This window comes from Boleophthalmus pectinirostris, unplaced genomic scaffold, assembly GCF_026225935.1.
Source record: "Boleophthalmus pectinirostris isolate CB_2022bp ecotype Guang Dong unplaced genomic scaffold, ASM2622593v1 HiC_scaffold_21, whole genome shotgun sequence".
In the NCBI taxonomy this organism is placed as follows: domain Eukaryota; kingdom Metazoa; phylum Chordata; class Actinopteri; order Gobiiformes; family Gobiidae; genus Boleophthalmus; species Boleophthalmus pectinirostris.
The window spans coordinates 2,214,746-2,228,857 of record NW_026571175.1 but is presented as its reverse complement, the minus strand read 5'-3'; the positions used below and the strand labels follow the sequence as shown (position 1 = coordinate 2,228,857).

Here is a 14,112-nt window from a genome sequence, read left to right as displayed (position 1 = left end):
AGAAGAAGAGAAGCAGAAAAGTACGGATGCCGAGAGGGGTCACAACAAACGCAAACGCCGCAACAAATACAAATGCGACAACACAACAAAAAGCCACAACACAACAAATAAAGCCACAACGGAAATGACCGCGGGACTCTATTTTAATGCAAACGCTGCAACAAATACAAATGCCACAACACATTAAAAAGCCACAACACATCAAAAAGCCACAACGGAAGTGACCACGGGACTCTATTTTCTGACGGACGATCAAGCGGCAAGTGAAGAAAAAGAACTACAACGTGAAACGAATAATGATAAAACAATAAATTGCTTTTTCTTACATTTCCAACTTCTCCATTCCTTTACTTTTCACGTTGTAATTCTTCTTCACTTGCCGCTTGATTGGTCTGTCGGAAAATAGAGTCCCGCGGTCACTTCCATTGTGGCTTTTTAATGTGTTGTGGCTTTTTAATGTGTTGCGGCATTTGCGTTTGTGTTGTGGCTTTTGTATTTGTTGAGGCGTTTGCATTAAAATAGAGTCCCGCAGTCATTTCTGTTGTGGCTTTTTTTGGTGTGTTGTGGCTTTTTGTTGTGTTGTCGCATTTGTGTTTGTTGCGGCGTTTGCGTTTGTTGTGACCCCTCTCGGCTTCCGTAGAAAAGGATCGAAGACAGAGGTGATTCTTGGAGACTCCTTCCAGCGATGGTGCGACTGAACCAGACGAAGGGTCTAAAAATTGACGCGTCGGTCGCTAAAATATTTCTAGACAGGTCACTTCAACAGTAATTCTGAACACGCACTGGCTGTAAACAAGTGTGATTTTTAGAGTAAAGAGGCAGGAGGAGATGTTTCTACTGAGGAGCTGTGGAGGAGGAAGGTGGTGTCACTCATGTGCAACATTTGAAAAAGGACTGTCACTGTATTTCACTTCCCTTAAAAAATCCTCTATACAGCCTTTAATTTGTTTATACTATGGCAACAGTCCTAATAGAGGCTTTGCACCGTCACGTGTCCCCCATGTCAACGATAACTACGCCACCATGACACCGGGCACGCTATACCATTAAATTCAGCAGCATCGGAGAAACATGGGCAGGTTTTCTTGTGTATTTGATTGTTCTAGACGCTCTGAAAAGGATAAAACGATTCGTTTCTTCACTGTTCCTCTGGAAATGACTCATCAGGAGCTCAAACAAGGGAATTATAAAAAAAAAGATGGGAATTATGGCTAGAGAACATAAACCGCAAAGAGATTTCCTATGGTATCATCAAGACACTCAAAGTTTCATCAAGGTATTTGCTATTTAAATTGTTTCATAGGTTATTTAATGAAAGAACCACATTTACTGAACTAAAATTTCATTAATTTATCCAGGAAAACCCGCACCAGTTTATGATTCAACAAACCATGTGACATGTTTATATGTGCGTTGGAAGATACAGTTTCTACTGCCACTCACACTGCAAATGTTTTCTTTGTGCACATACGGCATTTTTTTTCGTGCAACCGCTATTTATTGAATACTCAATTCGGCCCAGCCTCACTCAGACTTTATCTAATGTGGCCCCCAGGTAATTTGAGTTTGAGACCCCTGCCCATGTTTCTCCGATGCTACTGAAGTCAATAACATAGCGTGCCCGGTGTCATGGCGGCGTAGGTACCGTTGCCATGGGCGACACGTGACGGTGCAAAGCCTCTGTTCTGCAACCATTGATATTTACAGTCAGTTGAATCAAGTTACCTGCAAAAACAATGCACATTTTTAAGTATTTGACCCAATATATACACAATTCTCTTTACTACAATATTAGCTGATGCAGTATTAATAAAAACATGTAAAGAAAGTCTGTCTATCTTGTCTCCACTGAGAATTCTTGGCCTGTCTCTTGCTCAGGATAAAGGTGCATTATGTAACATTTCGGTTGGGGGTCCATCACCTGCTTGTTTCTATGGAGACGTCATCGCTCTGTCTAGAATGTTCCACAGTGTGACATTAAACAGCCCTACTTTACATTTATTCAATTCCAGGCGGTTTTATAGCTCAAAAACACCTCAAAAACAGACGTTCTGACTGTGAGCGGCGTCGCCTCTCCGCAGATCTGACCTGTAACCTGGTCTGGCTGGGTCTCCGTGAAGACAGAAAGGTTTAATGCCGTACTGCGGATTCCAGACAAAGAGGGATCCGGTTTCATGGAGATTTTCGCAGCTCCACGTCACCGTAACATCTGCTCCACCGTCACCGGGTGCACTTCCTGTTTCTGCTGCATTTCGACATTTATTATTTATTTACCTCTCTCTCTCTCCATATTCCCTCTCTTTTCTGTCCACTCTTCCACTTCCACATTTCTCTCTATCCTTTCTTATATTTCTCTGTCTTTTACCCTGTGCTCTCGCTTTCTCTCTTCAGTCCAACACTTTTATCTTTCACCTCTCCTCTCCCCTTCTTGTTTTTCATTTTTCTCTCTTGCACCTTTTCTTTATTCTTTGCCTTTAATATCCCTCTATCCTCACTCTTTCTCTCCTCTCTTAACCTTCTCTCACGCCTCTTTCTTTTTCTCTCACTGCAGCTCTCTTTTCTGTGTCCCCCTCTCTTTTCTCTCTCTCTCCATCCCTCTATTCTCCTCCCCCCTCTTTTTATCTTCTCTTCTCTCCCTCCCTCTTTCTTTCTCTCTCTAAATATCCCTTGTTCATTGAGGCTTGAGAGAGGAGAGGAGAGAGAGAGCTCTGCAGTGGAGGGTGGGGCTCTGGTCCAAACACTCACTGCCCTGATATGAGGAGACCTTTCAGCTGTTCAGCTCTGCCCCTCTTCTTTTTTAAGCGCAAAAACCTTTTACTCACAAAAAAAAAATATTCCTCTAAGACGGAATTCTATATATATATTTTTTTGTATATATTTTCATTCTCTGGAGTAGCTGTGTATGTGCACGGAATAGTATTTATCTCCATGGAAACACGCAGTAGGTGACATCACAGGGGGCAAGTTACAGGTCAGGTCTGTGGAGAGGAGACCGTGCTCACAGTATACATGTTTTTTTTCCTGTATTTGAGGCTTGAGCGCTCAGAAAATTACAGTTTCCACCTTCACCCCCTTATCCCCGCCCACTGCCCTGGACCATACACTGTCAGTGTTGGGGAGTAACAGATTACATGTACCAGAGTTACGTAACCAGAGTACAAATGATGAGTAACTGTATTCGGTTACAGTTACTGTTTCAGTGAGTGGTAATTGGATTACAGTTACTTTGTTGAAATAAATGGATTACGCGGCGGTATTTTCCTGTTTTCACATTTTGGTCTATATCCCTTATTTATTTATTTATTTATTTATTTGGTAATTCCACTCATTGCCGGACACTAAACCAGGACTAAACCAGGTCTTAACCAGGACTAAACCAGGACTAAAACCAGGTCTGAACTAGATCTTAACCAGGTCTAAACTAGATCTAAACCAGAAGTAAAACCAGGTCTAAAACCAGGTCTAAACCAGGTCTAAACTAGATCTAAACCAGGACTAAAACCAGGTCTAAACTAGATCTAAACCAGGTCTTAACCAGGACTAAACCAGGATTAAAACCAGGTCTAAACTAGATCTAAACCAGGTCTAAACCAGGACTAAAACCAGGTCTAAACTAGATCTAAACCAGGACTAAAACCAAGTCTAAAACAGGACTAAACCTGGACTAAAACCAAGTCTAAAACCAGGTCTAAACCAGGTCTAAAACAGGATTTAACAGGACCATTCTGTGTGGACTGTGTCTCCTCTTCTATCAATAATATTTTAATACGGTTGAGTAAAGTCTGGGCTTTTTATTGTCTTTTAGCAGCCAAAATATCTTATGTGAAGATTTCTGTGTCTTTGCTACTCTACCGAAAATCAAGTAATCCAAAGTATTTAGATTACGTTATTCACTTTAAGTAATTTAATGGATTAAGCCAAACTACATTTTGGGGTATGTAATATGTAATCTGTAGGAGAATACATTTTAAAAGTCACCTTCCCAACACTGTACACTGTGTATATAAATGGACAGAGCTAACCCACTAGCTGCTGTATTACAAACAGGAAGTGCTCCAGGACACTCTTCCGGCTCCTTCTGACTCTGGCTCCAGTTGACTTCCATTTTGATCTTGTGGCTCCTCTCTCTGTTCCTGCTGCTGTGAGCCTCGTCATTTTGCTCTTAAATGTTCGTATTAACCCGCGACACATGATCTGGAATTTTTCATTTCACTGTTTTGTCCCAAAATCAAGATCTGAACATAAATAACAGACCAATCAAACCTGTTGCTAACGCCAGCGGGAGTGACCTTGGGGAATGAAAGCATCTGATTGGTCCGTTATTTATGCTCAGATCTTGATTTAGGGACAAAACAGTGAAATGAAAAATTTTGGATCTTGTGGCGCCTCTCTCTGTTCCTGCTGCTGTGAGCCTCGTCATTTTGCTCTTAAATGTTCGTATTAACCCGCGACACGTGATCCTGAATTTTTCATTTCACTGTTTTGTCCCTAAATCAAGATTTGAACATAAATAACCGACCAATCAGACGCCTTATTTCCCCGAGGTCACTCCTGCTGGCGTTTGATTGACAGTTAGTGCGTTTCGTTGCTAAGTAAGCCCCCTTCCTGCTTTCTGGGAGAAGGGCGGGCACATTTAACCACCTCAATCATGATTGGCTCTTGTGGTTGCTACGATACTCGCAGCTGGATTTCCAAATATAAAGCCTGGTCCCAGAGTCGCTCCTGTAGCACTGGAGCTTCATTTGACTGGAGCTGAACGCTGTGGGTGAAGTCACACTCACTTAGTCCACTTTTTTATGTGGCCTCTTCCCTGGACTTTAGTTAGTCACAAACATCAGGCGTCAGTGGTCCAGGTTTCTGGTTACAGGTGGTTTAATGCCACAATCTATTGAATGTCAGTAGTGATAAATCCGAGTCAGTTCTCCAGACATCCATTGTAAATGCGTTCCATTGTAATAGTCATTGGAAATATGGATGCCCGAGAAAGTTCAATGGCCAAGTGACTTGTTCTGAACCAAACTAGCCTGAGTTTGTGTGTCGGAATCCTGATTTAATTGGCCGTTCCATTGGACTTTCTTGAGGTGGAGGTCGGTTTTCCCCCCAAGTCCCGAGCGCAACAGAATGCTCCATTAGATTCATATTTGTGATTTTCTATGAACGAAACTTAAAATTATGATCTATGTACATTTTATTTAGTTTGTACCTGATTTTTACTGTCTTAAAAATTTGAAAAACAGAACAAATTCCTTTGAAACAGTTTGCAGTGGTCCAAAGTTATCTCTCACTTACCTTTTTTCATTCTGAAAATCCTAATTACTCACCATGATGAGTTCAGAAGAGAATGTTATTAGGTTCTTTTTTCAGACCAAGGGTTTGTTTTTAGACCTGACAGTTTGGACTTCTCCCTGCGCTCTTCCTCAGAGTCACGTGATGATAATCCAGAACAGGAACAACTCAAACTGACCATCTCTGACACGGTAAAAGAGAGAAGCACATTCTGGACTGGGACGGAGCAAACATCATTGGGACAGAGGAAAACAAACACCGTTGCTGGATTAAAGAGGCAATCGAAATACTGAAACGTGCCCACGGAATGATTAACCGGGACAAGGGGCTTTTTTACTCTCACACACCTGAAATACTGTCCTGAGGAAGTGGGACTGCAGATGGCGCTGTCGTCCTGCCTCCACCGGTAGGAAGACAGTGCCAAAACCTGTTTATCTGAGCGACACGTCACAGTAACATCACGTGACTCTGAGGAAGAATGCAGGGAGCAGAACAAACTGTCAGATCTAAAAACAAACTCTTGGTCTGAAAAAAGAACCTAATAACATAAATTATTAGAAGACCAAATGAACTTCACTGGTTCATAAGAGATTTTGAAAAAGAACGATTCAAGAACATGTCTGAAGAAGGGCTTGACCCGAAACGTCACAGTGCGGTGGCATTAAAAGCTGTGCGGATCTGTTTTTTCTTTTGCACAGTTTTTGTTTTTGGACCCAGCACGCAGTCGCAGCTTTTATTTAGGGTGACCAAACGTCCGTTTTTCCCCAGACATGTCCGTATTTTGCATCCTGTCCTGGGCGTCCGGGTTTTTTTTATTTTTTATAAAGTGATGCAGATGTCCGGGTTTTCATTACCGTTCATTGGGGGCATTAAACTGAGTGTCTCTCGTAGCGTCTGTGACTCAGAAGGAGCGAGGCACAAACAGTCGGTCAGTCTGCAACATACCGAAGCACAAATGCACATTTAACAATGACTTGTACAAGAAATTCTCCATTTTCCTTCCCGGTCGAGACAAGTGTGAGTGCATGTGCACAGGTTGTGAAGTGAGAGTACAGTGTCCCTCGTTTATCGTGGGGGTTATGTTCTAAAAATAACCCACGACAGGTGAAATCCACGAAGTAGTCAACTTTATATTTTACAATTATTCTATCTGTTTTAAGGCTGTAAAACCCCTCACCACAAACTTTATACACTTTTTTCAGACAGGACAGGTGCAACACATTTTACATCCTTCTTAAAACTTATTTCTGCTGTCGTCCTTAGTTATTTTCCTCCTTCTTTATCTTCTTTAACTGAAGATTCATTTATTCCGTAATGGAGCCTACAGCACAGAGTCCTGCACCGCTCCATTTTTGGAGACCCCCAGTACAACACCACACCTGCGCAGGACAGGACCGCACCTGCCCGTTAACCAGAGATTATATCAAACTTTTGCGCTGCCTACGCCACGAACTGAACCAAGATTAACCAGGACTAACCCAGGACTGATTCCAGGACTGTAGAGGAGGACTAATCCACAACTGAACCAGGACTAACCCAGGACTAAACCAGAAGTGAAACAGGACAGCACCTCACGGAGGTAAACGCGGCAATTGCTCGATCGCGCTTTGCGGACAAACTGTTTGGCGTTCTCTCTCTCAGGTCCAAGATTAGTCCTAGTTTAGACCTGGTTTAGTCCTGACCCACCCGTGTGTAATGACTACCCGCCTGTAATACACAATACGTGTTCATACGCTGTAAAAAATAAATAAATAAAAAGCATGCAAAATTGTACTAAAAAAAAAAAAATCCGAGAAACAGTGAGACTGCGAAAGGTGAACCGCGATATAGTGAGGGACGACTCCCCTATGGTCACCCTATTTTACTGGATGCGCATGTCTTTATCTCGCAGGACTTTGTGAGAGCTTTTCACAACTCTCAGACACCAGTGCCAGATTTTTGCTGTAATTGTTGCTGTAACTGCTTTATAATCCGATACAGACACTACAACGAGCGTTTATTTTGACCTTGAGAGCTGCTTGTACGACAACAGGCCGACAGTATCTCAGCTCGTACAGAGTCTGTCCGCTGAGCCAAAGGTTGGCAGTTCGAATCCAGCTCTCGCCATAAAAAAACATAATTGGTGGAGAGGTTAGATCCACTGACCCACATGCTGGGGATGCAATTTTAGCTCCCACAGACAAAATTTGTTGTTGTGTCCTTGAGCAACATGATGGCAGAAAAGCACACTGCAGAAAGCAATATGTAGGCAAGTTAAAATAGCTTAAATTAAGAACATTTGTCTTTGATTAGATTCAACTTGATGAGTAAATTGATCTACCAATGGAATAAGTGTGTTTTTTTTTTTTGGTTTTTTTTTAGCTCAAAGTATATTTAATTATGTTTCTGCAAGTGCAAAGAGTTGTTGTTTTTCTTATTTTAAGTGTAGCAAGATGTGTTTTCATATTTGAGGTACATAAAGTCTTGTTCCACTGCAGATAATTTTACTTGTCGAGTGAAATTGACTCAAATCATGATAAACTTTATTAATTCAAGTCATTTTAGCTGTATTGTGAGGGTCCATCAGATGCTTTTCTCTGTGAAGATGTTATTACTTTGTTTGGAATGTTTCACACCTGTAATAGACATTTTTCACAACAGCTGGAAGTGCTGTGCTTTAGGTTTGCGGAACTTCTGTTTAATGGTTTTCTGTGGCAAAATGTGTGTGGAAATGTGTGTGGAAATGTGTGTCGTATTCTCCAGCAACTTCATAAATTTGCTCCATCACCAAATCTTCAGCCAACAACCAGGTTGGACCAGCGCAGAACTCCGTGTTCCACAGCACTAACCGCAGCTGACGCCCAACGCACCTTGCAGACATCCTGTTCCGCAGACTCGGGGTTCTCTCAGGGGCGTCCTAGATTCCAAGTTCTAGTCCAAGATTAGTCCTGGTTTGGTCCTGGTTTAGTCCTTGTTTAGACCTGGTTTAGTCCTGGTTCAGCTCTGGTTTAGTCCTAGTTTAGACCTGGTTTAGACCTAGTTTAGAACTAGTTTAGTCCAGGTTTAGTCCTCTGTTCAGTCCTGGTTTAGACCTGGTTTAGTCCTGGTTCAGTTCTGGTTTAGTTCTGGTTTAGTCCTTGTTCAGTCCTCCGTTCAGTCCTGGTTTAGACCTAGTTTAGAACTAGTTTAGTCCTCCGTTCAGTCCTGGTTTAGACCTAGTTTTATCCTGGTTCAGTCCTGGTTTAGACCTGGTTTAGTCCTAGTTTAGTCCTGGTTTAGTCCTGGTTCAGTTCTGGTTTAGTTCTTGTTTAGACCTAGTTTTGGTTCAGTCCTGGTTTAGACCTGGTTTAGTCCTGGTTGAGTTCTGGTTTAGTTCTGGTTTAGTCCTGGTTCAGTCCTGGTTCAGTCCATATATGGTGCAAATGTTCAGCATCTTCACAGTTATTTTGGTGAGAGTAAACTTAAAAGTGCTGCAATAGTAATGTAATGCCTTTTAATTTAAATGCAGTAATATTGTAATGTAATACATTTCTCTGAAATGACAGTAACAAGTCATAAATAACACATTACAGTTTTAAAGTCCCTTGCCCAACAGTGCACATTAGTGACACACTCAACAAAACTAATGTTATGATCATGAATAAAACAGAAGGAACTTGTTCACTCAGACTGATTCTACAATTCAAATTAAAAATCAGTTTTACATTGTCGATACATTTGTGCCGTTCAAATGTGAGACATCTCTAGGACCGTAATATTAGTTTTGTTCAGTGTGTCACTAGTGCATGGTCGTTGTTTCCTTTAAGTTTTTGTCTTTCTTCTCTTGATAGTTGTGGATAAATTCTTCATGTTAGAATGTTTATCCTTTGTGGAGTTTGTTGGTTGAAGATTTGGTGATGGGACAGAATTATGAAGCTGCTGGAAAATACGACACACATTTACACAAACATTTTGCCACAGAAAAGAATGAACCGGAAGTTCCACAAACCTACAGTTCACACACTACACTTCTGGCCGTTGTGAAAAAAAGTCTATTGAATAAATGTAAAGTTGAGCTGTTTAAGGCAAGGCAAGTTTATTTGTACAGCACAATTCGTACACAAAGCAATTCAAAGTGCTTTACAGAATAAAAAATACATTAAAATCACAATCAAAACAAATCTAAATAAATAAATAAATTCATTAATTAAAGATTAAAATTAAAAGAGAGAGAGACATTAATTACATAAATTAGAGAGAAGATTTTTTTAAAAAAATATAAATATTTATTCATTTCATTTCATTAGAGATGTTCAGTGTCCATTTAGCTATTTACACGAGTATAATATATACATATATATATATATATATATATATATATATATACACATATATATATATACATGCACATATGCATACATACATATACACATCCGTTCTCTACGTTCATTTACATTATATGTCATACTGTGGCATGACACATTTTATTCAGATACATAAAAAGTCAGGTACAGGGCTTTTAATCGTACATCCTCAAAAGGATCCTGGCCTCTGCTGATCACTGCTCTTTTCGCTGACCGTTCCTCAAACTAAATGCGTCTGAACCAGCAGAAGTTTATGTGACTTTGGGGAAATGGGCTCAGCGCTGAGGCAGGTGTTTGGCAGGAGCAGACAGGCGCAGAGGTCAGCAGGTGACAGGTGCAAAAGAGGTCAGCAGGTTTTAATGGCCAACAGAAGGATTATGGATGTGTATGAGTCTGAACAACCACCGAGACCGGAGCTGAACTTCTGCACTTTAAAGATCCAATATCCCACTAAACTGTTTGAGTAATGTGATGTCATTTAGTGGTAGTTTTCAAGTAAACACATACCTTTTAAAGAGAGTGTGACAGTATTTATTGCAGTATTTTTACATGTACTTGTGTATTTTGTGTATTTAGGATATCGTTTGTAAGTGTGGTCTCTCTCTCCTTCTGTCTCCCTCTCTGTGTGAAGTATTTATTGCAGTATTTGTACATGTACTTATGTATTTTGTGTACTTTGTGTATTTAGGATGTTGGTCGTGAGTGTGGTCTTTCTCTGTGCAGTATTTATTGCAGTATTTATACATGCACTTTCATATTTTGTGTACTTTGTGTGCAGGATGTCGATCGTGAGTGTGCTCTCTCTGTGCAGTAGTTATTGCAGTATTTATACATGTACTTTGTGTATTTTGTGTGCTTTGTGTATGTAGGATGTTGATCGTGAGTGTGGTCTTTCTTTCTTTCTGCAGTATTTATTGCAGTATTTATCGGTGTACTTATGTATTTTGTGTATGTAGGATGTCGATCGTGAGTGTGGTCTCTCTCTGTGCAGTATTTATTGCAGTATTTGTACATGTACTTGTGTATTTTGTGTACTTTGTGTGAAGGATGTCGATCATGAGTGTGCTCTTTCTGTGCAGTATTTTTTGCAGTATTTATACATCGTGTATTTTGTGTACTTTGTGTATTTAGGATGTCGGTCATGAGTGTGCTCGCTCTCTGTGCAGTATTTATTGCAGTATTTGTACATGTACTTGTGTATTTTGTGTACTTTGCGTATGTAGGATCTCAGTCATGAGTGTGGTCTCTCTCTCTCTCTGTGCAGTATTTTTTGCAGTATTTATACATTTACTTGTGTATTTTGTGTACTTTGTGTATTTAGGATATCGGTCATGAGTGTGCTCTCTCTGTGTGCAGTATTTATTGCAGTATTCGTACATGTACTTTTGTATTTTGTGTATTTAGGATGTCGATCGTGAGTGTGCTCTCTCTGTGCAGTAGTTATTACAGTATTTGTACATGTATTTGTGTATTTTGTGTACTTTGTGTATGCAGGATGTGGATTGTGAGTGTGGTCTCTCCCTCTCTCTGTGCACTCTTTATTGCAGTATTTATACATGTACTTGTGTATTTTGTGTACTTTGCATATGTAGGATCTCAGTCATGAGTGTGGTCTCTCTTTCTCTGCAGTATTACTGCAGTATTTATAGGTGTACTTATATATTTTGTGTATGTAGGATGTCGATCGTGAGCGTGGTCTCTCTCTGTGCAGTATTTATTGCAGTATTTATACATGTACTTTGTGTGCAGGATGTCGATCGTGAGTGTGGTCTCTCTCTGTGCAGTATTTATTGCAGTATTTATACATGTACTTTGTGTACTCTGTGTGCAGGATGTCGATCGTGAGTGTGGTCTCTCTCTGTGCAGTATTTATTGCAGTATTTATACATGTACTTTGTGTACTCTGTGTGCAGGATGTCGATCGTGAGTGTGGTCTCTCTCTGTGCAGTATTTATTGCAGTATTTATACATGTACTTTGTGTGCAGGATGTCGATCGTGAGTGTGGTCTCTCTCTGTGCAGTATTTATTGCAGTATTTATACATGTACTTTGTGTACTCTGTGTGCAGGATGTCGATCGTGAGTGTGGTCGCTCGAGAGATCCTCGACTCCAGAGGAAACCCCACAGTGGAGGTGGATCTGCGCACGGACAAAGGTAAACCTCTCCTCTCTTCTTCTCTCTTCCTCTCTTTCTTCATCTTTACTCTCTTTCCGCTCTCCTTTCTCTCTCTATTTCTCCTTCTAGTTTTCTCACTCTGTCTCTCTCTTTTCTCAACTCTCTCATTGTTCTGTCCTTCTATTTCTCTGTGTCTCTCCTTTCTTTCCACTCTCCCCTTTCCTTTCCTTTCCTTTCCTTCTTCTGTCACTCTCATCCCTCTGTCCTCTCTCCTTTCCTCCATGGCCTCCAACTCTCTCCTTTCCCCCTCTTTATTTATTTATTTATTTTTATCTCTCTCCTTCTCTTCCTCTCACCTTTTTATCTCCTCCTCTCCTTGTCACTCTCCTCCTTTTCCTCCTCTTTCACTCTCTCTCTCTCTTTCTCTTCTCTCTCTTTGTATCTCTCTTCTCTGTCTTTATCTCTTATCTTTCATCTTTTTCCTATGTCCTTTCTCTCTCCCCTTCTTCCTTTCCTTTCTTGCTTTCTTTCTTTCTGTCTGTCACTCTCCACGTTTTCTACACTCTTACCTCTCTCTCATCTCTCCTTTCCTTCCTTCCCTTCTCTCTTCCTCTCTCCTTGAATCTCTCTCTCTTTCTTTGTCTAGTTTCTTACTCTGTCTTTTCTCAACTCTCTCAAAGTTCTGTCCTTCTTTCTCTCTCTGTCTCTGCTTTCTTTCTATTCTCCCCTTTTCTCTCCCTTCCACTCTTTCTTTCCATCTGTCACTCTCCTCTTTTTCCACCCTTCTACCTATCTGACATCTCTCCTTTCCTCCCTGCCACCCTCTCTCTCCTCTTTCACTCTGTCTTTCTCCTCTCTCTTTCTTTGTCTTTATCTCTTGTCTTTCACCTTTGTCCACTGTCCTTTCTCTCTCACCTCTTTCTTTTCTCTCAGTCACTCTCCACTTTTTCCATGCTCTTATCTTTCTTTTTCCTTCCTGCACCTCTCTCTCTTTTCTCAACCCTCTCATCTTTTCTCTCTGTCTCTCCTTTCTTTCCACTCTCCTCTTATCTCTCCCCCTTCTCCCCACTCTTTTGCTTTCCATTTCTTTTCCTCTGTCACTCTTCTCTTTTTCCGCACTTCTTTCCTCCCTGCCACCCTCTCTCTTCTTTCACTTTCTCGTCTCTCTCTCTCTTTGTATCTCTCTTCTCTGTCTTTATCTTTCACCTTTGTTCACTCTTCTTTCTCTCCCCTCTTCCTTTCCTTTTCTTTCTTTCTCTCTGTCATTTTTCCACACTCTCATCTGTCTTTTCCTTTCCTCCCAGCCCCTTTCTCTTCCTCTCTCCTTGTTTTTGTATTCACTCTCTCTCTCCTCTTTTTCCACTCTCAGTTTTCTCCTGAAACAACAATAATGACCTTGGAGTCTAGAACACAACATCTAAGTTTGGAGACATCTGCAGAGGTTCCTCGCAGACTTATCGACGTCTCTGTTAGATTTGATTGTTCCAGAAGTGCTTCAGTTCCGTTTGGTTTTTTGGTTGGATTTGTAAAGTAAGTTTTTTTTTCTTTCTTCAGGTTTGTTCCGAGCCGCCGTCCCCAGCGGAGCGTCGACGGGAATCTACGAAGCTCTGGAGCTGAGAGATGGAGACAAGAGCCGCTACAAAGGGAAAGGTGACAATCCTCTGCTCCTCTGTTCCTCTCTTCTGCTCCTCTGACCTTCTCCTTGTTGGACTCTCTCCTTTTTTGACCCTCTTCTCCTCTAACCCCTTCCTCTACTTCTCCAACTCTCTCCTCTGCTCTACTCTTTTGACCTTCTTCTCTACTACTCTGCGCCTCTGACCCTCTTCTGTCCTTTTCTGACCTTCCTCTCTTCTCCTCTGACCTTCCTCTCTTCTCCTCTGACCTTCTTCTCTTCTCCTCTGCTCTTCTGACCCTGTCCTCTCCTCCTCTGACATTCTTCCTTTTCTCCTCTGACTCTCTCCTCTGCTCCTCTGACCATCTCCTGTCCTTTTCTGACCTTCTTCTCTTCTCCTCTGCTCCTCTGACCTTCTTCTCTTCTCCTCTTCTCTTTTGTTCCTCTCCTCTACTCCTCTGACCTTCTTCTCTTGTCCTTTGCTCCTCTGACTCTCTTCTCTTGACTCTCTTCTTTTCTGCTTTGATCCTTTCCTCTGCTCCTCTGACCTTCTTCTCTTCTCTTCTGCTCCTCTGACCCTGTCCTCTGACCTTCTTTTCTTCTCCTTTGCTCCTCTGACCTTCTTCTCTTCTCCTCTGACCCTCTCCTGTCCTTTTCTGACCTTCCTCTCTTCTCCTCTGCCCCTCTGACCTTCTTCTCTTCTCTTCTCTTCTGCTCCTCTGACCCTGTCCTCTGCTCTTCTAACCTTCTTCTCTTCTCCTCTGCTCTTTTGTCCCT

At 41.4% G+C, this 14,112-nt stretch overlaps 1 protein-coding gene across 3 annotated transcripts in view; it reads left to right on the top strand.

The window, feature by feature from the left end:
• LOC110162624 (gamma-enolase) overlaps positions 1 to 14,112 on the top strand; it is a 59,879-nt gene that overhangs the window by 25,148 nt on the left and 20,619 nt on the right. For all 3 annotated transcript variants that reach the window (XM_055156936.1, XM_055156935.1, XM_055156937.1), the window contains 2 exons: positions 11,677 to 11,762; positions 13,278 to 13,373. In XM_055156936.1, the coding sequence (XP_055012911.1) occupies positions 11,678 to 11,762; positions 13,278 to 13,373 (181 nt within the window). In that variant the 5' untranslated portion in view covers position 11,677. Of the gene's footprint in view, positions 1 to 11,676; positions 11,763 to 13,277; positions 13,374 to 14,112 lie in introns of those variants that run through there.